This window comes from Mirounga leonina, unplaced genomic scaffold (assembly GCF_011800145.1).
Source record: "Mirounga leonina isolate KUSES-001 unplaced genomic scaffold, KU_Mleo_1.0 Mir_153, whole genome shotgun sequence".
NCBI classification, from domain to species: domain Eukaryota; kingdom Metazoa; phylum Chordata; class Mammalia; order Carnivora; family Phocidae; genus Mirounga; species Mirounga leonina.
Genome location: NW_023270387.1, coordinates 30876992 through 30904873, shown reverse-complemented (window position 1 = coordinate 30904873; position 27882 = coordinate 30876992). Strand labels below are relative to the sequence as shown.

The 27882-nt window shown below is 35.1% G+C and overlaps 1 protein-coding gene across 1 annotated transcript in view; it reads right to left on the bottom strand.

Annotated features, from left to right (window-relative positions):
• The window catches only part of PGR (progesterone receptor), a 112561-nt gene that overhangs the window by 50825 nt on the left and 33854 nt on the right, over window positions 1-27882 (bottom strand). The window contains exon 3 of the mRNA XM_035009326.1: window positions 20405-20521. Within this exon, the coding sequence (XP_034865217.1) occupies window positions 20405-20521 (117 nt within the window). The remainder of the gene's footprint in view (window positions 1-20404; window positions 20522-27882) is intronic.

Here is a 27882-nt window from a genome sequence, read left to right as displayed (position 1 = left end):
CGGCAGGGAGTCTGCTTCTCCCTCTGACCCTCCTCCCTCTCATGCTCTCTGTCTCTCATTCTCTCTGTCTCAAATAAATAAATAAAATCTTTTTTAAAAAAAAATGTTCCATGCTCATGGATTGGAAGAACAAATATTGTGAAGATGTCAATGCTACCTAGAGCAATCTACACATTCAATGCAATCCCCATCAAAATACCATCCACTTTTTTCAAAGAAATGGAACAAATAATCCTAAAATTTGTATGGAACCAGAAAAGACCCCGCATAGCCAGAGGAATGTTGAAAAAGAAAAGCAAAGCTGGGGGAATCACAATTCCGGACTTCCAGCTCTATTACAAAGCTGTCATCATCAAGACAGTATGGTACTGGCACAAAAACAGACACATAGATCAATGGAACAGAATAGAGAGCCCAGAAATGGACCCTCAACTCTATGGTCAGCTAATCTTTGACAAAGGAGGAAAGAATGTCCAATGGAAAAAAGACAGTGTCTTCAACAAATGGTGTTGGGAAAATTGGACAGCCACATGCAGAAGAATGAAACTGGACCATTTCCGTACACCACACACAAAAATAGACTCCAAATGGTTGAAAGACCTCAATGTGAGAGAGGAGTCCATCAATATCCTAAAGGAGAACACAGGCAGCAACCTCTTCGACCTCAGCCGAAGCAACTTCTTCCTAGAAACATCGCCAAAGGCAAGGGAAGCAAGGGCAAAAATGAACTATTGGGACTTCATCAAGATAAAAAGCTTTTGCAAAGCAAAGGAAACAGTCAACAAAACCAAAAGACAACCGACAGAATGGGAGAAGATATTTGCAAATGACATATCAGATAAAGGGCTAGTATCCAAAATCTATAAGGAAATCATCAAACTCAACACCCAAAGAACAAAGAATCCAATCAAGAAATGGGCAGAAGACATGAACAGACATTTTTCCAAAGAAGACATCCAAATGGCCAACAGACACATGAAAAAGTGCTCAATATCGCTCGGCATCAGGGAAATCCAAATCAAAACCTCAATGAGATACCACGTCACACTAGTCAGAATGGCTAAAATTAACAAGTCAGGAAACGACAGATGTTGGCGGGGATGCGGAGAAAGGGGAACCCTCCTACACTGTTGGTGGGAATGCAAGCTGGTGCAGCCACTCTGGAAAAACAGTATGGATGTTCCTCAAAAAGTTGAAAATAGAGCTACCATATGATCCAGCAATTGCACTACTGGGTATTTACCCCAAAGATACAAAAGTAGGGATCCGAAAGAGTACGTGCACCCTGATGTTTATAGCAGCAATGTCCACAATAGCCAAACTGTGGAAAGAGCCAAGATGTCCATCGAGAGATGAATGGATAAAGAAGGTGTGGTATATATATACAATGGAATATTATGCAGCCATCAAAAGGAATGATATCTTGCCATTTGCAATGACATGGATGGAACTGGAGTGTATTATGTTGAGTGAAATAAGTCAAACAGAGAAAGACATGTATCATATGACCTCACTGATATGAGGAATTCTTAATCTCAGGAAACAAACTGAGGGTTGCTGGAGTGGGGGGTGGGGTGGGAGGGATGGGGTGCCTGGGTGATAGACACTGGGGAGAGTATGTGCTCTGGTAAGCGCTGTGAATTGTGCAAGACTGTTGAATTTCAGATCTGTACCTCTGAAACAAATAATGCAATATATGTTAAGAAAAAAAAAAAAAGAAGAAGAAGAAGGTAGCAGGAGGGGAAGAATGAAGGGGGGGAAATCGGAGGGGTAGATGAACCATGAGAGATGATGGACTCTGAACAACAAACTGAGGGTTCTAGAGGGCAAGGGGGTCGGAGGATGGGTTAGCCTGGTGATGGGTATTGAGGAGGGGACATTCTGCATGGAGCACTGGGTGTTATGCACAAACAATGAATCATGGAACACTACATCTAAAACTAATGATGTAATGTATGGGGATTAACATAAGAATAAAAAAATTTAAAAAAAATCATATGATTATCTGAAAATATGCAGAAAATTATTTAACAAAATACATGTTAAAAACTCTCAACAAAGTGAGCCTAAAGAGAGTGAACTTAACTCACCATATGAAAAAGCATATATGAAAAACCCACAGCAAAAATCATACTCAATAGTGAAAAACTGAAAACTTTCCTCCTAAGATTAGGAAAAAGACAAGGATTCTACACTCAGAACTTTTATTCAACACAGTACTGGAAAGTCCTAGCTGCCGCAACCAGACAAGAAAAAGAAAAGGCATTCAAATCAGAAAAGAAGTAAAACTGTCATTATTGCAGATGACATGATATTCTATAGAAAGACCTGAAAGACTCCACCAAAAACTATTAAAACTGATAAATGAATTCAGTAAAGTTACAGGATACAAAATTAATATACAAAAATCTGTCACATTTTATACACTAATAACAAGTAGTAGAATAAGAAATTAAGAGAACACCATTTACAATTGCACCAAAAAGAATAAAATACCTAGGAATAAATTTAAACAAGGAGGTAAAAAGTTCTGAAAACTATAAAACACTGATAAAAAAATTGAAGAGAACAAAAACAAATGGAAATGTATACCATGTTTATGGATTAGAAGAATTATATCCTTAAAATGTCCATGCTATCCAAAGAAATCTACAGATTCAATGCAATCCCTATCAAAATATCAACAGCATTTTTCACAGAACTGGAACAAATTATCCTAAAATTTGTATGGAACCACAAAAATCCTTGAATAGCCAAAATAATCTTGAGAAAGAACAGGCTGGTGGTATCATGCTCCTGAATTTCAAACTTTATTACAAAGCTACAGCAATCAAAGCAGTATGATATTTGCACAAAAACAGATATATATGTATCTGTAACAGGATAGAGAGCTTGGAAATAAACCCACACTTATATGGTCAATTAATCTATAACAAGGCAAGATTATACATGGGGGAAAAGACAGTCTTTTCAATAAATGGGGTTGGGAAAACTGGACAGCTACATGCAAAAGAATAAAACTGGACCACTTTCTTATATCATATACAACAAAACAAAACAAAACACCTCAAAATGGATTAAAGGTTTAACTGTAAGACCTGAAACCATAAAACTCCTAGAAGAAAATGGGCAATAATCTTTCTGATTTAGCCACAGAAACATTTTGTAGATATGTCTCATGAGACATGTAAAACAAAAGCAAAATCAAATTATTGGGACTACACCAAAATAAAAAGCTTTTGCACAGTGAAGGAAACCATCAACAAAACAAAAAGGCAACATACTGAATGGAAGAAGATATTTGTAATGATATATCTGATAAGGGGTTAATATGCAAAGTATATCAAGAACTTATACAACTCAACACCCCCCCAAAAAAATCTGATTAAAAAATGGGCAGAGGACCTGAATAGACATTTTTCCAGAGAAGACATACAGACGGCCAACAGACACAGTGAAAAGATGCTCAACATCACTAATCATCAGGGAAACCCAAATCAAAATCACAATGGAGGTATCACCTCACACCAGTCAGAATGGCTAGAATCAAAAGGACAAAAGAATAACAAGTCTTGGCAAGAATGGAAGGGAGAGAGAGAGAGAGAGCACAGAGTACAGGAGCAGGGGGAGGGGCAGATCCTGATGAGCAGGGAGCCCAATGGGGGATGCAGGGCTTGATTCCAGGACCTGGATATCATGAACTGAGCTGAAGGCAGATGCTTAACTGACTGAGCCATCCAGGCACCACTCACTTATATGGGAATATAAAAACAGACTCTTAAATAAAATATAGAGAACTGGTGGTTACCAGAGGGAGGGTGGGTGAGGGCATGTGTGAAATAGATAAAGGGAATTAAGAAGTTAAAAACTTCTAGTTATAAAATAAATAAGTCATGGATATGAAAAGTATAGCATAGGGAATACAGTCAATAATATTAGAATAACGTATGGTGACATATGGTAACTACACTTATTGTGGTGAGCATTGACTAATGTATAGAATTGTGGAATCAATATGTTGCACACCTGAAATTAATGTAATATTTTATGTTAATTACTCTTCAATTAAAAATTAATATATAATAACTAAATTTAAGAAATAAAAAATCACTATATCAGTTCTAATAATTACAATTTTAAGAATAGAAAATAATATTCTACCACAACAGAGGTGAAAGTTATAAAATAACAAGAATAAATTTAAGAAAAACATAGGACCTGTATTAAAAGTATAAAATTCTGTGGGCAGCTGGGTGGCTCAGTTGGTTAAGCATCTTCTTTACGCTCATGATCCCAGGGTCCTGGGATGGAGCCCTGTGTTGGGCTCCCTGCTCACTGGGGAGCCTGCTTCTCCCCTCTCTGCCTGCCCCCACTCATCTCTCTCTCTCTCAAATATAAATAAAGTCTTTAAAAAAACAAAAGCAAAAATGTATAAAATTCTGTCATAGGACATAAAACAAATACGTGAATTAATGAAGAGGCATGTTTCTGGATTGGGAACCTTAAACTGTCACTCTTGCTCAGATTAATACATAAATGTTATGCTGTTTCAATCAGAATCCAATATCTTTTGGAACTGGAAATGATGGTTTTACTGTTCATTGAGAAGAATAAATGATTGTTAGAGTAGCCAAGAAAAATAGCAATTGTGATTTCAATATATTCCATGCTATTTATTAAAATTTATAATACTACGACCACAATCCAACATGATGGTATTATATATTTGTATGAACGGACATAGAGACAAACAAGATAGGATACAGAACCCAGGAACATATGCCAAATATGTCTAGTATCTTAATGTATGTTAAAAGTGGTGGGTGAGAAGAGTTTTAATTGGGGCATATGAAGGCTGCTGGGAAAGCAGAGAACATAAGTCCTCAGCATCCATTTTCATAGTAGAATGTTAAAGGACACCCAAACAAGGACCATATGGTCATACTAACTACTTTTCGCTCACAACTTGGTCTTCTAAGTTTAAATAGAAGCAACTCAGACAAGACATAGAAGAGAGAAAAGTAATGGAAAACTGGGGATTATTTTTGGAGTTACTGATCATATTTGACTGAGCAGAGATAAATGTACACTAAACCCTTAACACTTTCTATCCTGCGTCTCTTTTTTATTTTTATTTTTTAGCATTTATCATGTTCTGACAGGCCATAATATTTTATACAATGGGTTTTTTTAAATTGTTTCTGTCCTCAACTAAAACATAAACTCTTTGATGATATCACAGTACCTTGTACATAGTAACAATAAAAAAAATTTTATTGAATAAATCAATAATTGCACAGCAACAGAAACATTTTTGCTACAAGGGTATCAACAATAATCTGGTCTCCTGCCATATAAGTCCTGCACTCTGAAGAATGCGAAAAAAATCTAAGGGGAATTTCCCTCCAGCAAAGACACAATCTAGGGCAGAGGGTGTAGCATATTTCATAGATTGTTTGGAATTCACATATGCTTGCAAACTTTAGCTGTTGACGTTATTCTACCATAGCTACATTTATGTCTCCAACCACTCTTTCCCTGTCTTGCATACCAAACCAAATAGCTAAGTCTTCTAGCTCAAATTATAAGGGGATAATCAAAGTAAAAAGAAAGCCAAAGGGAAAGGGCTAACAATTACTAAGTCAAATAGCAGGCTAAGATAGAATTATATAGACTTAAATGTATAGTAAGTAGCAGACATACCATAAAGAATTTAAGCAAAACTATTTTTAGAAATGATAAAAGGAGAATGTAAAAATTAAAAATCAGATGAATACAAGTGGGAGGAAGAATTACTGTGGGAAATGGACCTAGGCAAAACTTCCACTATATTTCAAAAATAAAATGACATCTAAACTTCAAGAATTCAAAGGAGAGAAATATAACATCAAATAAAAGATGCAAGAAATTACAAAACAAAATAAGTTAAAATGGGAGCTGAAAAAGAAAAAAATAAAGAAATAAAGCTCTAATTGATTAAAAAGACTTATTAGAAGAAAAAAAAAAGGAGAACTGCCAGTGTAAAAAAAGGAGCCAGAGATATGATGTTGAGATTTTGAGAAAAATCACCAAATGAAGTATAGAAGAACTAAAATTAAAGTGAGTAGAGAAAGGATTGTAGGTGTGGAAGTCCGAGACCAGAGAGCTAAGATACTGATTATTATTGGGGACCATGAAAAAGGGAAAGAAAACATAAAACAAAAAATCTCTGAAGGCAATAGAGAATACTTTGCTAATATATAAGAAGACTTGAAGTTTCACATATAAAAGGGCTTATTCTGTTTCAGGAAAAAATAATAGATTAAGAAAGAGCTAAGTATTGATGAAATTACTGAAATTCAATGATTAAGAAACACAGGCAGAAGACCCAGGTCATCAACAAAGGAAAAACATTAGAATCTCATTTTCTCTTCATTTACATTAGATGCTTAAAAACAAAGGCAATGTATACAGATTTGAGTGGGGAGGGGCCCATACCACCAATTTCCCATGTTTTAATAGAATTTTAGTAAAGATTTGGTTGTCCAAGAGAAGTAGAACACACAGTACACATCTCATTTACTTCCTTTTTCATTTCACTTCTTCTACTTCCCTCACTCCCATCCTAAGCAACGCAAATTCTTCCTTTTGTCTTTGGCAGATCAAATTGGTGAATATCTTTTATAACTTTAGCATGCTCCTAGAGTCATAGGCTCTATCCCAAATAGTTACCATAACACTTCTAAAAATCAAAACAAGTAGGACATTCTTCTACAAAGGTAAAAAAAAAAAAATTCATCTGAAATATTTTCAATCATTTACAAAATTTTCCTACCGTGTAAAATATATACATTTTCTTTCAGATTATGTTTACACGGGAAACATATGGCTTGGGAACATAAATATATATAATAATATTCAATAATTATTACATTAATTAAGTACCTCTACTATCTATGATTCTGTAAATTAATGTCAATTCCAAGATACCTGCTTTGATTTTTTAAGGGTTCCTACAAAGAAATAATTAAAAACTTTTGGAAGATACAAGAATATATTTTGCATTAAAGTTAATATTTATTTTGCCAATGATAATATCTGCAAAAATGGCTCCAAGATATTTACGAAGCTTTTTATAGGCCAGGCACTGTGCTATATGCTTTAGAGCTATCATTTCATTTGCCCTCATAACTCTCATTATGTGATCTTAATGGAAAAGAAAATAAAGATGTGTAAAGGTTGCAGTGTGTTCCTGAGGTCCTGTAGCTATTAGTGGGGACATTTATGTATTATTTTTTTAAATTTAAATTCAAGTTAGTTAACATATAGTGTATTATTAGTTTCATGGTAGAATTTAGTGATTCATCAGTTACATATAACACCCAGTGCTCATTACATAAAGTGCCCTCCTTGATCCCCATCACCCAGTTACCCCATTCCCCTACCTACCTCCCCTACCAATGCTCACTTTGTTCCTTTTAGTTTGTCTCTTGTGGTTTGCCTTTCTCTCTGTTTTTATCTTATTTTATTTTTCCTTCCCTTCCCCTATGTTCATCTGTTTTGTTTCTCAAATTCCACATATGAGTGAAATCATATGGTGTTTGTCTTTCTCTGGCTGACTTACTTCACTTAGCATAATAGCCTCTAGTTCCATGTTATTGCAAATGGCAAGATTTCATTCTTTTTGATGGCTGAGTAATATTCCATCATATATATACACCACATTTTCTTTATTCATTCATCTGTTGATGGACAACATTTGGGCATTTACCATGTTTTGGCAATTGTGGACGCTGCTGCTATAAACATTGGGGTTCATGTGCCCCTTCAAATCGCTGTCTTTGTGTCCTTTGAATAAATACCTTGTATTGTTATTGCTGGGTTTAGTGGGGAAATTTAGTCAAATTTAAATTTAAATCAAAACCTACTTGTTGTGACTCTACATCCTTACTGTTATTACAGTGCTATACCATCTCCTACAGAGGTGCTTTAAAAATTTCTTTTTAACCTACTGATAACATTTAAAATTTTAAAGCAGGGTTAATATATTTGATTGAAATTGGCATAAAATTCTATGTAAACTTCTCTTACTGGCAATGTAGAAAATTAGGTGGCTTATTAATCTTCTCCAGAACACCTAATACGATGGATAAAGTATAACTAACATACTTTAAAGTGCATAGCTAAACTTCTCAAAAAGTCAGCAAAGTATCAAGGAGTCCAAAATGAAGACTATCTCTATCCACTGAAAAAGGGACATGAAAAGAAAGCATGTCTGTTTCATCCCTTAGCTCAGTATGGAAAAAAAATCTCTCCTTTGATAATTCTTAATCAAAGGTCCCCCTCTGAAATTATTCTATCTGCATGGTATGGGAATCCTAGAGGCAAAAAGTAAATATGAAAAGTGTTCCTTTATCAATGAAATCCTTAAAGTCCCTGGAAGAATAAAATAAAAATTCTCTGGAGAAAAACTCCTCAATTAAGGCCACATAGGATTTAAAAAAAAATTAAACTATGCTAAATATGAGTTTATAATCCAAAATTACAAAAGGCCCAGTGAGTGAGAAGTAGCAGAGATAATAAACATGGTGCTGGAATTGGCTCACAACAGCCTATGAAAACTTATTAAGTATTCGGGAATATTAAGAGCCAGTTTTTAAAACATTGGTAGGCTGAAATTTGTTATAAAGGAGTATTTATACTACAATCATGGGGAAATTCTGTAAATAATAATGGCTTTTTTAAAACCACTGTGCTACAGTGGCATAATGAGATCTGGAGTTATGGGACTTTGGAATTACTGACTACAAATATTCACAAGTTTATTTAAATTATTAAAGTTATATGAAAAAAGAATGGAAACACAAAAAAGGGAAATGCTAGTAAAAATAAGACAGATTTATAAAAGAAACAAGTATAATGTCTAAAAAAAATACCATCACTAAAATGAAGAAATAGTAAACTTGAAGACATAACTGACTAAAATACACAGAATATAGCACAGGTATATAACAATACAGGAAATATTAAATAGCATAAAGATATATAGAAGACAGAATGGACTAGAAGACAGAACGGGCTAACTAATACATGTCTAGTACGTGTTCAAGAGGTAGAAAAACGTGGAGTGAGGCAAAATTTGAAGAACACTGGGAAGAATACTCCTGGTATTTATGAAACACACAAATTCTCAGATTTAGAAATCATGATTTACAAGTAGAAAAATGAAACTAATTTATAATTGGTTATTAGAGTGAAACTGGAGAACCAAGTATAAAAACATTTTATATAAATATAGAGAAAATATTGCCTCAAAGAAACTGTTAGATCAATGGGAGAATTCTCAGAAAAAAATGATACATGCCAGGGCGCCTGGGTGGCTCAGTTGGTTAAGCGACTGTCTTCGGCTCAGGTCATGATCCTGGAGTCCCTGGATCGAGTCCCGCATCGGGCTCCCTGCTTGGCAGGGAGTCTGCTTCTCCCTCTGGCCCTCCCCCCTCTCATGTGCTCTCTCTCATTCTCTCTCTCTCAAATAAATAAATAAAATCTTTAAAAAAAAATGATACATGCCAGAAGATAATAGATGAACATCTTTAAGGTGTGGGGGGAAAAAAAGTCAACCTCAAATTTTTAAACTACCAAAATCATCATTCAAAAATGAAGATTAAATAAAGATATTTTAAGTGGAAGCAAATGAGTTTATCATTAACAATTTCCCACAGAAAGAACTTATAAAAATTTTATTTCAAAAATAAACTGAATGAAAGACTGAGTTGGAAAAAAAAACAACAGGTAAACATATAGGTAGATCTTTTAGACTGAATAAAGTAATAATGATTACTAATTCTGGATCATGATCTGAAATGAATGTTGTTTACTTTGCCATGGCCTCTCTGCTATTTGTTATTTCTGGCAAAAAAAAAAAAATTATATTGAGTGGATGACACAAGGTGTTCATGTGATAATGCCAGGCCTATTGCATGGAGGCAAAGGAAGAGTATTATACTGGATATTAAAATGTAAGTTTTATGGCAGCCAGAAAGCTTTTTGGGAACTGGATGAGAAACCAAGATCAGCAGACAGGGAATGGTGCAAATCAAATCCTTTGATATTATGAGGATCGTAATAAGCCTTGCTGTAGTTTTGGCGGATTTATAGGCAATTATCCTAATAGTAGCTGTAAGAAATCATGTATAGATATATGTTTTTACTTTGGGTTAAAAAAAGGATGATGTTGCTGGGATCAGTACACTGGGACTATGCTCTAACAACCCTTTTGGCACTGATTTAGCTTGCTTTTCCTTTTTCAAGTTCTACCTCTACTTCTCAGATCAAAACAACATGCCTGTGTTTTTATTTTTAAAAAAATACGAATGCTAGATAATAGGAAATATGAAATTAAAATAGGTACTTTCCAAAAAAGCTATACTAGAATTGTTTTAAATCATCCAACTAAAGTCAGACTACAAATGGAGGAGAATCTTTGTACCCCTCAATCCTGACTTTTTACTGGATCTAGAAATAGGAGATACTGCCAGATATTATTGAATATGTTCTACCTGGCAGCCATAAAAGCAGTCCCCCAAAACAAACAAACACCACTAAAAAACACCCCCAAACAAACAAACAAAAACAAAGAAATGAAAATGAATGCTCTAAGGGATATCCTTAATCTAGCATGTATGAAAAGGTATTTAGGGTGAACAATCAGGGAGTGACCAGAAGACATCATTTGGCTGCAGGTTTCAATTCAGTGTGAGGTACTGTCTTGGGATGGGGGTTGCTGATTCAAAGACCAGGGTTTGAGTAGAAAAGGAAATGTTCATAAGAGGAAGACCATGAGAGGTCTAAAAAGGTAGGTGGCAGGCGTCACCCAAAGTGATCCCTGCATCAAAGAGAGGGCAGATGATTTCAGTTTTTATAGTAATCAAAAGCATAGTCTAAGTTTCTATACATCCATAAAAGGTACTATTCAGGAATTTTGGAATTCTACAGAAAAAAATTGAGGCTTTTTGTCTTCAAGTGTAGGAGAAGAAAAAAAGAACACAACTTTACTACACAACCCATATAGCCCTACTACATACCCATGTAGCCCAGAAAATAATTCTCTTTGCCAAGAGATGTGGGGGTGAATCTAGGGGGAGGAGGAGGTAGGAGAGAAACTAGCTTTCTAACAAAACCCTTTAAAATCTGAAGAAAAGGCTCTCTACCAAAATAAATAAATAAATAAATAAATAACCCTATAAAAAGTCTCCAGCTTAAAAAAAAATTCAGCTAATATTAACTATGCATTTAATCATTCTTTTACATAAAAAGCTACGTATTTTGTAAGAACTAATTGCCTTTATAGTAAGTTAGCATTTTTACCACAAATGCAAAATACAGAGCTGTATTCATTTTAGAATTTTCTGTGAGTCATTACACAAACATGTTTTCCAAAGGAAAGAAGTTAGAAGCAGAATACCTAAATTAGAAGATATATTACCATCCTTCAGCGTGTAACTATCTTTCATACTCAGTACCGTACAGCAATGAACAAAATGCAAGAGTTCACTGTGACCTGGTAAAGGCAAGGAAGTGATTCGTTAAAAATAAGAATTATATGCAACTAAGAGACCCAATAACTCAAACACAATTCTAATAATCAGAACATAGTCGCTGAAGCTGGTAAGAACAATCTGCAATATCTATGTCATGACATATCAAAACATTAATATTTTTGACTTCTGATATTCTACCATATATTTTATTAAATCTTTAAAAATGTTTCAATTTTCTCTCTTTGTTTATTTTTTGGTTATTTAAATGGTTTCTATATCAGAAATGAGAAACCTTAAGAAGGAGTGATAAACGGAAGGAAGGAAGGAAAAGGATGTATCTTCATTTTCAGTACTGTGTAGGCAATTATTACTTAAGGGAAACTCTTCTAATTAAGGAAGAATCCAACCAGGAGCAACTCGGATTATCATTCAAAAGGATGCTCTCACATTCTCAGTAGACCACAAGTACACTTCCCCTTACTCCAGAAATTTAATACAGGACTAGCAATTAGAATCTAATCCAGAAATTGAGTATCTTTCTGATTTATAAGAATTGGATTATTGACTCTACAGACTTTCGTTACTAACTCTCCCAGGCAAAACAATTATCAGGACCATGGCATATCAGAGTGTGTTGCCAGCTTCTTTCTAATAAACCTCTGTGCAAATCTACTTGTGAAATAATTAAATGCACCCCTATTTTATTTCTCAGTGTGTGATGTGACCACATATAACATTAGAATTCAATCAATCTTTCTTTCATATATGTCTGAAATACAGTAAGGCTTTATTTCCTTTTTTTTTAATCTCAGAATTATCCCTCAGAAACAGATAACTGCATTATATTTTAGTCCTATGAACAATCTAACATTATGAAACTCTGAATTATTCTGAATGACAATATGTTGCCAAAGACAAATTAAACTGAAATAACTTCAAACAGCGGTAGTTTGGAAGGTTTGCAGAGAATACCTGATTTTAAAAAAAAGAGGCAAAGAAATTTGATAAGGAATTAGTCTGAGTTTAGGGAAGAATATACCAAAAGCTTCAAAATATCTGTTAATGTCTTATTCCTTACAACAAAAATGAAGAAAATATAAAAAATGAGCTGATATTAAAAACTGAGTGATAGATACATAGGTATTTATTTTTATTTATTATTAATATATTTTATAATTAAGTAATATAGCAAGTTGTTATATTATGGGAAGTCATTAAAAAAACTTTTATGGGGCAAATATTAAAATGGTTATATTATGTGAATGACTATATTTGGCTTGGGATAGATTTCCAGTTACAGTACTATACATGGATTCAAAAAGTGCTACGTATCAAATATTTTAGATAAAATGATGATGAACTCTGTCAAACGATTAGCTGACTTACAGAGTGGCTATATTGAGAAGAAAAGATCCTGCTTGCAAAGGTTTGTGAAATTAGTTTGAATAAAATTACTCATGAAATGTGAGACTAGACATGCACTACTTCTAATTCATTAGATTTTTGCATGTGACTTAAATATTTGCATGTGATTTAAAAATTAACTAAATTAATACATTATATAAGTAAGCATTTGACTATTTTATCTACATCCTCAGAAGTTTATATACTAATTTTGACCAGAACACATTTGCATTTTTAAATGGGAAAATGGGGGACTTGCCCTACAGCTTAGTTAGTCTGGGACAGTGTCAGTTTATACCCGTTATCCCAGTTTATTTATTTTTTTAAAGATTTTATTTATTTATTTGATAGAGAGAGAGAGAAAGCATGAGCAGGGTGAGGGGCAGAGGGAGAAGCAGGTTCCCTGTTGAGCAGGGAGCCCAATGTGGTGCTCGATCCCTGGACCACGGGATCATGACTTGAAGCCAAAGGTGGACGCTTAACTGACTGAGCCACCCAGGCACCCCATCCCAGTTTAGTTATTGATGGTGCTCTATTTCATCCTCACAGGTGTCCCAGTTTGGATGATGACTTTTACAGTAACTGGCCATATAAGGTAGTATACTGATTGAAGTAAATTATGCAAAAAGAGAAAAATCCTTAAAATTTAAGGGAAACTGAGGCACAGGATGGCAATAGGAAACCTTGGGAAATACAACAAAATCAAGCATACTATCCCTGGACAATGATAACTATCTGCTCACATTTCTGCCTATTTCTTACCATAATCTCTGAGGTTAGGGATATTTACCTCTGAATTAAGTTCTGTCCTATAATGGAATCAATTCTTCCCTTAAGCAGAAGAAATATAAGGAAAATGAAGTTAGTTACAACAGCTTTGCACCAACATGGTCTTGCTGTCCACCCTTCTCTGATGCTAAATTAGTCTATGCCTCTAGAATGGTATCTTTCTCTTTCTTCCCAGTTCTGGGTCTTCTCTAAAGCTCTCTTCTTTTTGTTATTCTATTTCTCACTGAGCATCTGTGTTGTTGACTAGAACCAAAGTCTCTCTTCTGAATGAACCCCAGTTTCTTGCAGGGAGAGAAGTCTCTCCTCTGAATGATCCCATTTCTTGATGGTTGTGTATCTGATCACTTCTGCTTTGGTAAATTTGCTCCATCTTCCATTATAAGAGTAGAAATGCTGAAGTAAGTAAAATGAGGGCAAACTCCAATCCAAGCTCATTCAAAGGCTTTCAGCCTTTTCAGATATGAAAAACTACATTAAACTCTGTTCCCACAAAATCCCTTTCCCTGCAGTGATGGAAGAGTTGGGAAAATTTCACAAGAAATTCACACTTCATATGAAGGACAAGTAAGAGTTCATGAAGAGTAAAGGGAGAATGGTACAGGCAAAAGTAAAACACATGCAAAGACAGGTGAGAGTCAGTGACTATAGTGTAGGTTCCCAAAGGACTGGTGGGAGAAGGGCTTAGAATAAGAGAGACTAGCTGCTATGTGAGGAAAGGCTCCATGTGCTGCATTCAGAAATTTGGGTTTTATTCCATGGACAGTCCATGAATAGCTTGTTAGAAAAATCACTGCTTCCACTGCCTACAAAATAGTCAAACTCCAGATATCAGCTGGCCCAAAGTAACTTTGAAGCTTCATTTCTTGCTGTTCCCACTAAATAATTGACTTTTCTGAAAATTTATCACTGAAACATATCATGTTTTTTTCAGATACACAGTATTTTCATTGTAAACACTTTTCTCCTTTTCCACTTTAAAGTTTCTATTTATTCTTTGAAAATCTCCTCTTTGAAAAGCTTTTGCCAACTCCCTCAGATAGAATTAATTCTTTTTCTATATTTGTGTAGCAACGTATGGTACCTTTCTTAAACCAATTACTCTTCTGTTTGATAATTATTTTACTGGAGATTAGATTATACTGTGCTCAAGGGTAGCAGTGACTGAACTAAGCAAGGTGCTTAACACAGTGGACACTCAAAAAATACTCGTCTAACACACTCTTTCCCAGAGTGCAACACATACTATTCATGGAACATAAGCTATTTTTAGGTGGTATCTTGATTACATATTTAAGTTCTTATGAATTTAATAAAGTCTGTATATGACAAACCCACAGTTAACATCATAGTTAATGGTGAAAAACTGTAAGCTTTTCCTTTAAGATCAGGAACAAGACAAGGATGTCCACTCTTGCCACTTTTATTCAAAATAGCACTGGAAGTCCTAGTCATAGCAATCAGAGAAGAAAAAGAAATAAAAGGCATCCAAATTAGTAAGGAAGAAGTGAAACTGTCACTATTGCAGATGACATGATATTACAATTAGAAAACACTAAACACACCACCAAAAAACTATTAGAAGTAATAAACAAATTAAGTTTCAGGATACAAAATTAATATACAGAAATCTGTTGTGTTTCTATATACAAATAACAAAGTATCAGAAAGAGAAATAAAACAATACTATTTACAATTGTAACAAAAAGAATAAAATACTTAGAAATAAACTTAATCAAGGAGGTGAAAGACCTGTGAAAACTATAAGACGTTAATGAAAGAAATTGAAGAGGACACAAATGAAAATGTATACCATACTCATGGCTTGGAAAAATTAGTATTGTTGAAATGTCCATGCTATCCAAAGCAATCTACAGATTCACTACAATCCGTATTTGCTAATACCAATAGTGTTTGTCATAGAACTAGAACAAATAATTCTAAAATTTGTATGGAACTACAAATGACCTTGAAAAGCCAAAGCAGTCTTGAGAAAGAACAAAGCTGGAGGTATCACAATTCCAGATTTCAAGATATACTACAAAGCTGTAGTAATCAAAACAGTATAGTACTGGCACAAAAACAGATACATAGATCAATGTAACAGGATAGAGACCCAGAAATAAACCAATCTTATAGGGTAAAATAATCTATGACAAAGGAGGCAACAATATATAATAGGAGAAAGACAGTCTCTTCAATAGTGCTGTGAAAACTGGACAGATATGTGCAAAAGAATAAAATTGGATCACTTTCTTACGCCATACACAAAAATAAACTCAAAGTGGATTAAAGACCTAAATGTGAAACTGGAAACCATAAAACTCCCAGATGAAAACACAGATAGTAATCTCTTGAACATTAGCCTTAGCAACATTTTTCTAGTTATGTCTCCTCAGGCAAGGGAAATAAAAACAAAATTAAACTAGTGGGACTATAAACTATAAAAAGCTTTTGCACAGTGAAAGAAACCATCAACAAAGCAAAAAGTCAGCCTAACAAATGGAAGAAGATATTTTCAAATGATATCTCCGATAAGGTGTTAATATCCAAAATATATAAAGAACTTACATGATTCAATACCAAAAACAAACAAACAAACAAACAAACTGATTAAAAATGGGCAGAGGACCAGAATAGACATTTTTCCAAGGAAGACATACAGATGGCCAAAAAACACATGAAAGATGTTCAACATCACTAATCATCAGGGGAATGCAAACCAAAACCACAATGAAATATCACCTTACACCTGTCAGAATGACTGGAATCAAAAAGGTAATAAATAACAAGTGTTCAAAGGATGTGGAGAAAAAGGAAGACTTGTGCTCTGTTAGTAGGAATGAAAATTGGTGCAGCCAGTATGGGAAACAGTATGGAGGTTCCTCAAAAAATTAAAAATAGAAATAACATATGATTCAGTAATTCCACTACTGGATCTCAAAGAAAACAAAAACACTAATTTGAAAAGATATATGTACCCCTATGTCTATTTCAGCATTATAAATGACAACCAAAATATGAAGCAACCCAAGTGTCCATCAATAGATGAATGGATAAAGAAGATGTGGTATACATGTGCAGTGGACTCAGTCATAAAAAAGAATGTGATTTTGCCATTTGCAACAACATAGATTGACTTTGAGGGTATTATGTTAAGTGAAATACATCAGACAAAGTCAAATACCATATGATTTCACTTATATTTGAAATCTAAACAAATAAAAAAGCAGAAATAGACCCATAAATACAGAGGCCAAACATGGTTGCCAGAGTGGAAGGAGCTGGGACGATCAGCAAAATAGGTGAAATTGAGTGAGAGGTACATGTTATCTATTCATGAAATGAATAAGTCATGAAAGTGAAAATGAATAAGGGATGAAAGCTACAGCATAGGGAATTAAATCAGTGGTATTGTAATAGCATTGTATGAAGACAGATTGTAGCTACACTTATGATGAACATAGCATGATGTATAGAGTTGTCAAAACACTATGTTTTACACCTGAAACTAAAGTAACCTGTATGTCAAGTATATCTCTATACAAATATACATATATATGTGTGTGTGTGTGTGTGTGTATACACACACACACACACACATATATATAAAAGGGGGCACCCAGGTGGCTCAGATGTTTAACCGTCTGCCTTCCGCTCAGGTCACGATCTCAGGGTCCTGGGATCGAGTCCCCACATTGGGCTCCCTGCTCGACAGGGAACTTGCTTCTCCCTCTCCTTCTTTTGCTCACCCTGCTTGTGCTCTCTTGCTCTCTCTGTGAAATAAATAAATAAAATCTTAAAAAAAAGAAATATGTATACATGTGTATATATATCTCTAAAAGAAAAAAACTACATAAGCTTTTTATGATGATTTAACACATCATTCTAATGTTTTAGAAAAATTATAACTATTACATCAAATGCATATCAGAAATACTGCTTAGGAAATGGTTAAGTGATGGAAACATCACAGTTCCAGACTTCAAGTTATATTACAAAGCTGTAGTGATCAAGACAGCATGATACTGACTCAAAAATAGACACATAGATAAGTGGAACAGAATAGAAAACCCAGAAGTGAACCCACAACTATATGGTCAATTAATCTTTGATAAAACAGGAAAGAATATCCGATGGAAAAAAGGCTGTCTTTTCAACAAATGGTGTTGGGAAAACTGGACAGCAACATGCAAAAGAATGAAACTGTATCCTTTCTTACACCATACACACACACAATAATGTGAGACAGGAAATCATCAAAATCCTAGAGGAGAAAGGAAGAAACCTCTTTGACATCAGCCATAGCAACTTCTTACTAGATATGTCTCCTGAGGCAAGAGAATAAAAAGCAAGAATAAACTATTGGGACTACATTAAATAAAAAACTTCTGCATAATGAAGGAAACAATCAACAAAATTAAAAGGCAATCTATGGAATGGGGAAGACATTTGCAAATGACAGATAAAAGGTTAGTATCCAAAATCTATAAAGAACTTATAAAACTCAACACCCAAAAAACGAATAATCCAGTTAAGAAATGGGCAGAAGACATGAACAGACATTTTTCTAAAGAAGACATATAGATGGCTAACAGACACATGAAAAAATGCTCAACATCACTCATCATCAGGGAAATACAAATCAAAACTATAATGAGATACCACCTCACATCTGTCAGAATGGCTAAAATGAACAACACAAGAAACAACAGGTGTTGGCGAGTATGCACAGAAAGGGAAACCTTCTTACACTGTTCGTGGGAAAGCAAACTGGTGCATAGTCTGGAAAACAGTATGCAGGTTCCTCAAAAACTTAAAAATAGAACTACCCTATGATCCAGCAATTGCACTAATAGGTATTTTTGCAAAGGATACATAAATATTAATTTGAAGGGATACAGACACCCCAATGTTTATTTTTCAATTTTTTAATTTTTTAAAAATTTTTATTTATTTATTTCAGAGAGGGAGAGAATGAGAAGGGAGGAGGGGCAGAGGGAGAGGGAGAAGCAGACTCCCTACTGAGCAGGGAGCCCAACATGGGCTCGATCCCAGGACCCTGGGATCATGACCTGAGCCAAAGGCAGATGCTTAAATGACTGAGCCACCCAGGTGCCTGCACCCCAAAGTTTATACAGCAGCATTATGAACAATAGCCAAATTATGGAAAGAGCCCAAATGTCCATCGACTGAGGCATGGATAACGAAGATGTGATATGTATATACAATGGAATATTACTCAGCCACAATAAAGAATGAACTCTTATCATTTGCAACAATGTGGATGGAGTTAAAGTGTATTATGCTAAGTGAAATAAGCCAATCAGAGAAAGAGAAACACCATATGATTTCAATCACATGTGGAATTTAAGAAACAAAACAAATGAACATAGGGGTGAAAAAAGGAGAGATGCATGCAAACCAAGAAAGAAACTGATGCTTAGTAGAGGGGAGGTGGTCAGGGAGATGGGTGAAATGGGTGGTGGGGATTAAGGAAGGCACTTGTTGTGATGACCACTGGGTGCTGTATATGTAAGTGATGAATCATTAAATTCTACACCTGAAAATAATATTACACTGTACGTTAACTAACGAGTTTAAATAAAACTTTGAAGAAAGAAAAAAAAAGAATACTTGAAAAAATAAAACTTAAAAGGGGGAAGAACAAAAAAGAAAATATATTTATAAGGGTGGGGGAAGGGCACTTGGGTGGCTCAGATGGTTAAGCGTCTGCCTTTGGCTCAGATCATGATATCCAGGAACTGGAGTGCAGCCCCACATTGGGCTCCCTGCTCAGCAGGTAGTCTGCTTCTCCCTCTCCCTTTGCCTCTCCCCTTGCTTGTGCTCTCTCTGTCTCTCTCTCTCAAATGAATAAACAAAATCTTAAAAAAAAAAAAAAAGAAGGAGGAAAAAGGAAATGGCTAAGTGAAATGAAAATATTAGAGTAAAGGATTCAGGAGTGACTCCTCTCCCTGATACTTCCTATTAACTCACCCTGTGTAATATTTTTTGATAGCACTTATCATAATTTGACATAAGTATTTATTGCTCCTCTCCCCAGAATGTAAGCTCCATTAGGGTAGATGGTTGGTTGGTTATTTATTTATTTATGCATGTATATATGTATGTATGTATATATTTATGGCTGTTATACTCCCAGAACTTAGAATAGTACCTGGTAAGTAGTAAGGGCTCAATATATAGTTACTTAAAGAGAATGAGGAAGGGACATAGGCTGGTAGGGATTGATGGAGAGAGGGAGGGATGGAGATCATTGTACTTGACCAATTCACAGAATCAATTTTTGAGCTGGAAAGAACCTCAGTGCTCTCATTTTACAGATAAGGATACTGATGTCCAGAAAGGGTTGGAGACTTATCAACGCCACACAGACAGTCAATGTCAGAGCCTAGATCCAACCCATGTAACTTAATAAGAGGTTGGTGAACTTCTCATAACATTTACTTATAGGCAATATAGACAAATGAAGGCTTATAACTTCTCATAACAGACCTCAAAATAATGAAAATCTATAGTTAATGAGATACTAATGGTTGCTTCATTCAGACACCAATAATCACAACAGAAAAAGCAAAGCAAGAACAAAGATGAATAAGAAAACTAGGATTTCCTGACCCATGGTTTTAGAGTGTAAATATTCAACAGTATTAATGATGAAACATAAGCATTACCTCCAAGGACCATGCCAGCCTGACAGCATTTTCTAAGGCGACATGCTGGGCAGTTTTTTCTGCGGATTTTATCAACAATGCAGTCATTTCTCCCAGCACATAAATAGTTATGCTGCCCTAAAAAAATAACACAAATAAAAGTTATCTACAATATCTAAAGACCATTGGAAATTTTATGCACTGACAACTTAAAAAAAATGCACATCAGCAAGTGCATTACTGTCTCAGCCAGCCTTTTGTTTGGCATAAATGAATGTTGGTGATGATCCAAATCTACTTAATACTTTACCTGTGTCTTCAGGAGCATAAGGAGATGAACACATCTTATAAGTCACTTTGAGGGCTCCTTTAAAAATCTTTTGCACAATATTTCTGTGCATCTTCTTAATGGTGTCAGCATCAGATTGCCCTTAGAACTTTCCATCATTTCAAGATTAGTTACATGTTGTTAAGTATTAGTTGTGTAAGATAGTCAAACTGTAGTAAAATTTTTTCTTTCTGACATCTAAACCATCAAGAACACAGATACAGACCAAAGAATTAAAGATGTTTCTAAAATAGATCCTTATAAAATCTATACACTTAATTCTTTGGAATATCCTGGAGCTACCTTACTTTTAAAGGGTCTAATGATTGTGAGTAACACATGAAAAAAGATGTTACTGATTGTACTGACTTTACTGCCCAGTTTATTTTGGCTGCAAATTAGAAAATAAAATAAATAGAAATAACGATAAAGGAAGAACAATTTAAAACAATGAGAAGTATTGAATGAAGGAGAGGACAAGAATTATAGAAGAAATGTGGATAAATGTGTGATCCTGGGATCATATGTGCAGGAGAAATAACATATCTTTCAGAAGGTCTGGAATTTTAATTTAATATTTAACCATGATGATTTTAAACCACAAATGTGTTACATTTAATAAAGCATGGACAATCTAATTTACTTGGGTTGAACAACAGAAAAAAAAAAATCTCAGCTTAAACATATAAGCCTTAATTAACTGGAAAATTTACTTTTTTGGCACTCTTTATTTTCCAATAAATTCCTGTAACACAGACTGAGTCTTTTAACATCTTTAGCTAACAAATAATCAAGTCAAAAAATGGGCAGAAGACACGAACAGACACTTCTCTGAAGAAGACATACAAATGGCTAACAGACACATGAAAAATTGTTCATCATCATTAGCCATCAGGGAAATTCAAATCAAAACCACACTGAGATACCACTTTACACCAGTTAGAATGGCAAAAGTTGACAAGGCAAGAAACAACACATGTTGGAGAGGTTGTGGACAAAGGGGAACCCTCTTACACTGTTGGTAGGAATGCAAGTTGGTACAGTCACTTTGGAAAACAGTGTGGAGGTGCCTCAAAAAGTTAAAAATAGAGCTACCCTATGACCCAGCAATTGCACTACTGGGTATTTACCCCAAAGACACAGATGTAGTGAAAAGAAGGGCCCTATGCACCCCAGTGTTCATAGCAGCAATGTCCTCAATAGCCAAACTGTGGAAAGAGCCGAGATGCCCTTCAATAGATGAATGGATAAAGAAGATGTGGTCCGTATGTACAATGGAATATTACTCAGCCATCAGAAAAGATAAATACCCAACTTTTGTATCAACATGGATGGGACTGGAGGAGATTATGCTAAGTGAAATAAGTCAGTCAGAGGAAGTCAATTATCATATGGTTTCCCTTATTTATGGAACATAAGGAATAGCAGGGAAGACATTAGGAGAAGGAAGGGAAAAATGAAGGGGGGGATGTCAGAGGGGGAGAGAAACCATGAGAGACTATGGACTCCAAGAAACAAGCTGAGGGTTTTAGAGGGGGTGGGGTGGGGGATGGGTAGCTCAGTGATGGGTATTAAGGAGGACATGTATTGCATGGAGCACTGGGTGTTATAAGCAAATAATGAATCATGGAACACTACATCAAACATTAATGATGTACTGTATGGTGGCTAACTAAAATAAAATCAGAAAAAAACACAAAACTTTAAAATGAGCAAAAACAAAAATCTTTAGCTTACTTATACTTCTTAAGTATGAAAAGTAATTTTATAAAAGATTATTGAATTTCCTTTAATATTTTATATTAGTCAAGATTAAAATCAGATTCACTCTTCTGGCAGAAGTTTGTGGTAAAGGAACACAGAGGTACCTTAAACATTTGCTTAATCAAGCAGGGGAAAGGATATGTCATCTGCCCTTTTTGAAACCTGGGGCAATACTGCCAGAGGTCTGTAATAGAGCACCACATTTTTCTCTTTCTCCTTGGAAAATCTTGTATATATATTAGGGTGGGAAAAGCAAGAGGTGATTACTATTACATCTTTTCTTTTAAATTACATATTCTCTTTTATTTTATGTTCTAGCTGTACCAACATCCTTATATTTCCCCCAAATCTCTCATGCCTTTAGGACTCTCTTCCCTTTTCTAAATTTATCTTCTTGACAAACTCTTGGTCATCTTTCAAATCTGGTCTTAACTGATCCCAGAAAGACCTAAACCTTTCTGTGCAACCAACTAAACATTCAATATGCATCTATTGTAAATACTGCTTACTTGACTCCCCTAGGTTTTGTAAACTTAAAAACTAGGTCTTTTGTAATGCTTATGTAAATTAAGTGTTCAATAAATATTTGTTGAATATATGTATACTTAATTATATTTATTGTTTCACTTATAGCCATAACTATTGATGTACTCAACAATATAAACTCTATAGTAATATTTCACTTATTGTCATATATAGTAAATTTTAAAATTTCTCTTGCTCCAGATTTTTATTTAATACCTTTCAACGTTTTTATAGAGTGCCTGTTATTTCAACAAATTCCTTGCCTTTTTACATTAATAGACCACGAGTTAGAGTCTTTAACAAGCTTATTTTTTATACTTTTATTTTTTATTATAATTTTTAAATTCCAGTATAATTCAAATAGAGTTATATTAGTTTCATATGTACAATACAGTAGTTCAATGATTCAGTATATCACTTGATGCTCATCACGATAAGTGTACTCTTAATCCCCTCTATCTATTTCACCCATCCCCCCATCCACCTCCCCTCTGGTAAGTACCAGTTTGTTCCTTATATTTAAAAGTCTGTCTCTTGGGGCGCCTGGGTGGCTCAGTTGGCTAAGCGACTGCCTTCAGCTCAGGTCATGATCCTGGAGTCCCTGGATCGAGTCCCGCATCGGGCTCCCTGCTCGGCAGGGAGTCTGCTTCTCCCTCTGACCCTCCCCCCTCTCATGTGCTCGCTCTCTCAAATAAATAAATAAATAAAATCTTTAAAAAAAAGAGTCTGTATCTTTTTTCCTTTGTTCATTTATGACAAGCTTATTTTTAACATCTACCTATGCAAAGACAGAAGTTCTTATTATTTCTGAAAAATTTATATTTAATAATCTGAAAAAAGGGATTATGGAATGGCTGGCTCTACTTATGTATTATTTCTAACTGCTCTCTGTATTTAATATGTTAATATAATTTCAAGTGTTATATTATTAAAAGAATCATATTCTGTGAAAATAAAAGCACTATTAAAATGTGAGTAGATCATTTTATATGCCTAATGACTTATAAACATTTTAGATACATGACAAAAACTCCATTTTGTTTGAAATGAAATATATTATTAGCTACAAATTATTTATTGTTTAAAATAAGAATTCTATATTATTTATGTTGCCCTATAAACACAAGTAAACACATTTCACTTTGGTTTGAGAGAAGGCACAGCTTTTTCATGCCTTTCTTTGAAAAGGAGGGGGAAACGTAGTAAAATGGCAGGATAAACGAATATGTATCTTTAACAGATAAAGAACAAAGAAGAGAAACTTGGCTTGGTAGGATTCATGAAGCATGGGCTCGAGGCAACATGAGTCAATGCTTACGGAGGCACTGCTTCCACCACAAACACAAATGTTGAATAAAATATAACAAAAGCATGTTAGTGACAGTCTAGAACAGAAAAGGTTGGGGGGGGCAATCCCGATAAGCCAGAAATTAAAAAAGAAAAAAGAAGGGTAAACTGGAATGGACTGCACAGTGGTCAAAAAAAGTTTCAGATCAGATATAGGACCTAGGAGCCAAGAACTAGGTTTAACATCCACAAGGGGCCAGGATTTGTGGCCTCAGTCCCACTGGGAGAAGAGCGTAGGAACTGAACTCTACACAAAATGGAGAATCTTAAAAGGCTGTCTTTCTGTGAAAATTGGACTAGAAAACACTACCCAGACTATGCTGATGAAGCCAGGAATCTGCCCAAAATTTTGGGTGGGGAGAGGAGCCACCCATGACTAAAAACAGAATATACAAATATCTTGGCCTTTATGAGAGGTGATTTTCATTACCACATGAGGTATGAACGTGTGCCAAGAAACAAATACTGGTCTAGGACCAATAAAACTCCTAGGATCCTGGGAGAGCCAAATGCAAAACTCAGCTGTAAGGATAGGTATGCACATACGCCAAAAAAAAAAAAAAAAAGTGATCTGCACAAGAATATGTATAGAAGCACTGTTTATAATAGTCCCAAACTGAAAACCCCAATGATCATCTATAGAATAATATATAAGCAAACTTTTATTTTTTCAATGATTATACAGCAAGGAGAATAAATATCTAGCCTATGCAAAAATGTGGATGGGTCCATAAATATAATATGTAAAATAATAGACAGAAAAATACTGTATGTTTCCATTAATATAAAGTTCCCAGACAGTTAACCCCTCTATAATGTTAAAAGTTGAGATGGTAGTTACCTATGGGGAGTGACTGGAAGGGGTGCAAGAGGACTTTTGGGAAGCTAATGATTTGTAAATTGTTTGACCTGGATGATGATAGCCTAGTTTCATTTATTTAATGATAATTCATTAAGTTCTACACCTCTCTTTGAGCACTTCTAATTTCTTTTTTAAAATAGTTCCACCTGAGAGGATGGATTAGAGGACACTGTGATCCAACAGAGGGAGACAGGGAGTCTGTGTAGGGCCAACCATTTGAAGTACAGAGTCAGCATATAAGTAAGAAGAGAGAAGAGAGGTAACACCTGTCCAGAGAGAAGAGAGTTATCACCTACATTATAGGATTACAGTTGGAGTTTTCCAGCGAAATATCCCAAGAATCTGACCAAGTATCTTGCTAGAGAAATAACCAGCTATGATCATCCACCAAACACAGAGAACTCTAGTGACAGTCATGTATGTACCTGCCAAGTACAACTGTGCCCCTCCTTTTAACCCCTCTCTTTCCTATGCCTTTACATCGAAAAGGTCAAAATCAGCTGTTAAGGGGTCTTAGGAATGTGAGCATGGTAAACATAGAAGAAGGTGATCTTTTTGGCTCTCTGTAACTTCAGGCCCCCAGCACTACAAAGGAAAAATCCTAAATTAGGTGAGAATTTGGAATCTTAACTATTATGCTGGCCTGTGCATTTTTTTAAAGATTTTACTTATTTATTTGACAGAGAGATAAATAGAGAGCACAAGCAGGCAGAGCATCAGGCAGAGGGAGAGAGAGAAGCAGATTTCCCACTGAGCAGGGAGTCTGATGCGGGGCTCGATCCCAGGACCCTGAGATCATGACCTGAGCCGAAGGCAGCCGCTTAACGGACTGAGCCACCCAGGTGCCCCATGGCCTGTGCATTTTGATTACTGAAATGAGACTGTTTTTTTGATTAAAAACTATGGGAGTGGACCAAGACTTCATAGAGAAGATGGAACAATAAGCCCACAGATGTGCTGTTGTTAGAAGTCATGCTATGTTGGCATTGTGAAAATGTGTGTGTGAAAACACACATACAAATACATAAACACATGGATAAAAACAATAACAGAATTATTTTAATATTGTTATAAATAAAATTGTAAACCAGTACTTCTCAACTAGAGACATTTTTGCCTCTTCCCCTAAACCACTTCTGGAACATTCTGCAATGCCTGGGGACAATTTTGGTTCACACAACTGAGGGGTAGATGCTACTGAGGCCAGAGATGCTGTTAAATTTCCTACAATGCACAGGAACGTCCCCAAAACAAAGAATTAATGGGCCCCAAATGTCAGCAGTGCCAATGTTGAGAAACTCTAGTGTAAACTCATGATTGCCCCACTTTTTAAAAAAGATGTGTTTTCCAGGTTGGTCCACTCAAAATGCCTAGAAGCAAACACAGCCATAGCAGCAATAAACACTGGGATCCAGATTGCTGTATCTAATATCATTTTCATCTGAAAGGAACCAGAGCTCCTTGGAGGAATGGCTGATCTAGGACTGTGGCAGGAAATGTACAAGTTGAACCTGTGATACTTTGTTGTGAATTATTTTGCTGTTATTGAGGGTTAATGAAACAGTGTCAAAGCCACACTGACCAAAGACAATTTGAACATCAAAAAGAATTTATTTCAAGTGATTAAAACATACTGACTATATAAAAAGCCATTAGTACATAATGATATGTAAGAAAGGAAAGAAGAGAAAGAAACAAAACATACTCACTAGAAACTACAGGAGGGTGCTATGGCACAAACTCATTACTTTGAAAATTGATAATCAAAGGGAAATAATCAGGCATCTCCTAGGCCTTCCAGTATTTTAAGATTACTAAATTACCTTTTGGAAGAAAGAACTATAAAAAAGATTTATAGCTGATAAAATCAGAAGGAATAAGAAAAACAGAAAATCATCTTTTTGCAATCCCTAAGGAAATGGTGACTACTTGTCAAGTCTGAAAAAACAATTAAAATACTCCTCTATTTTTCAACTGCATATCTGTGTGATTCCACATTTTCTTCATATGCTTCAACTAAAACAACATAGTGCAACAGGCTGACTGTAGGCACAGATATGAGATGCAGCTGCATTCCATTAAGGCAGATATTAAAATGACTTGTAAAAATGTAAAACAATGTCACACTTTTCATTAAAATTTTTGGTCTGGAAAATTAACATCAAATGGGTTTGCTATTTTTAAAACAACTTAATAAGAAGTTTCAAAAACTTACCACTTTAAATTTATAATATGATAAATACTGAGAGACCTAATCCACATAAACAAAAACTCTTTGAGCTCTCAATAATTTTTAAGCATGTAAAGGAAAGGAGTCCTAAGACCAGAGTGTTTGAGAACCACTGGCCTACACATGATTCTTGTAAAAATGTTTAACCTGAATCTAATTGTGTGTGGGGGGGAAAAACCCACAAAACAGACAAATCCAGGTTGTGGAATTTCTACAAACAGCTGGCCTGGACTCCTCAAAAGTGTCAATGTCCTGAAAGACAAAAAGAGATGGGAGGATCTTTTTAGATTAAAGGAGAAGAAAGAGACTTGTTAACCAAAGGAAATTCATTGTTCTTGAAAAATCCTTCATGAAAAAAGAACCTACACAGGACATTTTGGGAACAAATGGGGAAATCTGAATATTGAGTATATGTAAGATAATATTATTGTATCAATATTAAA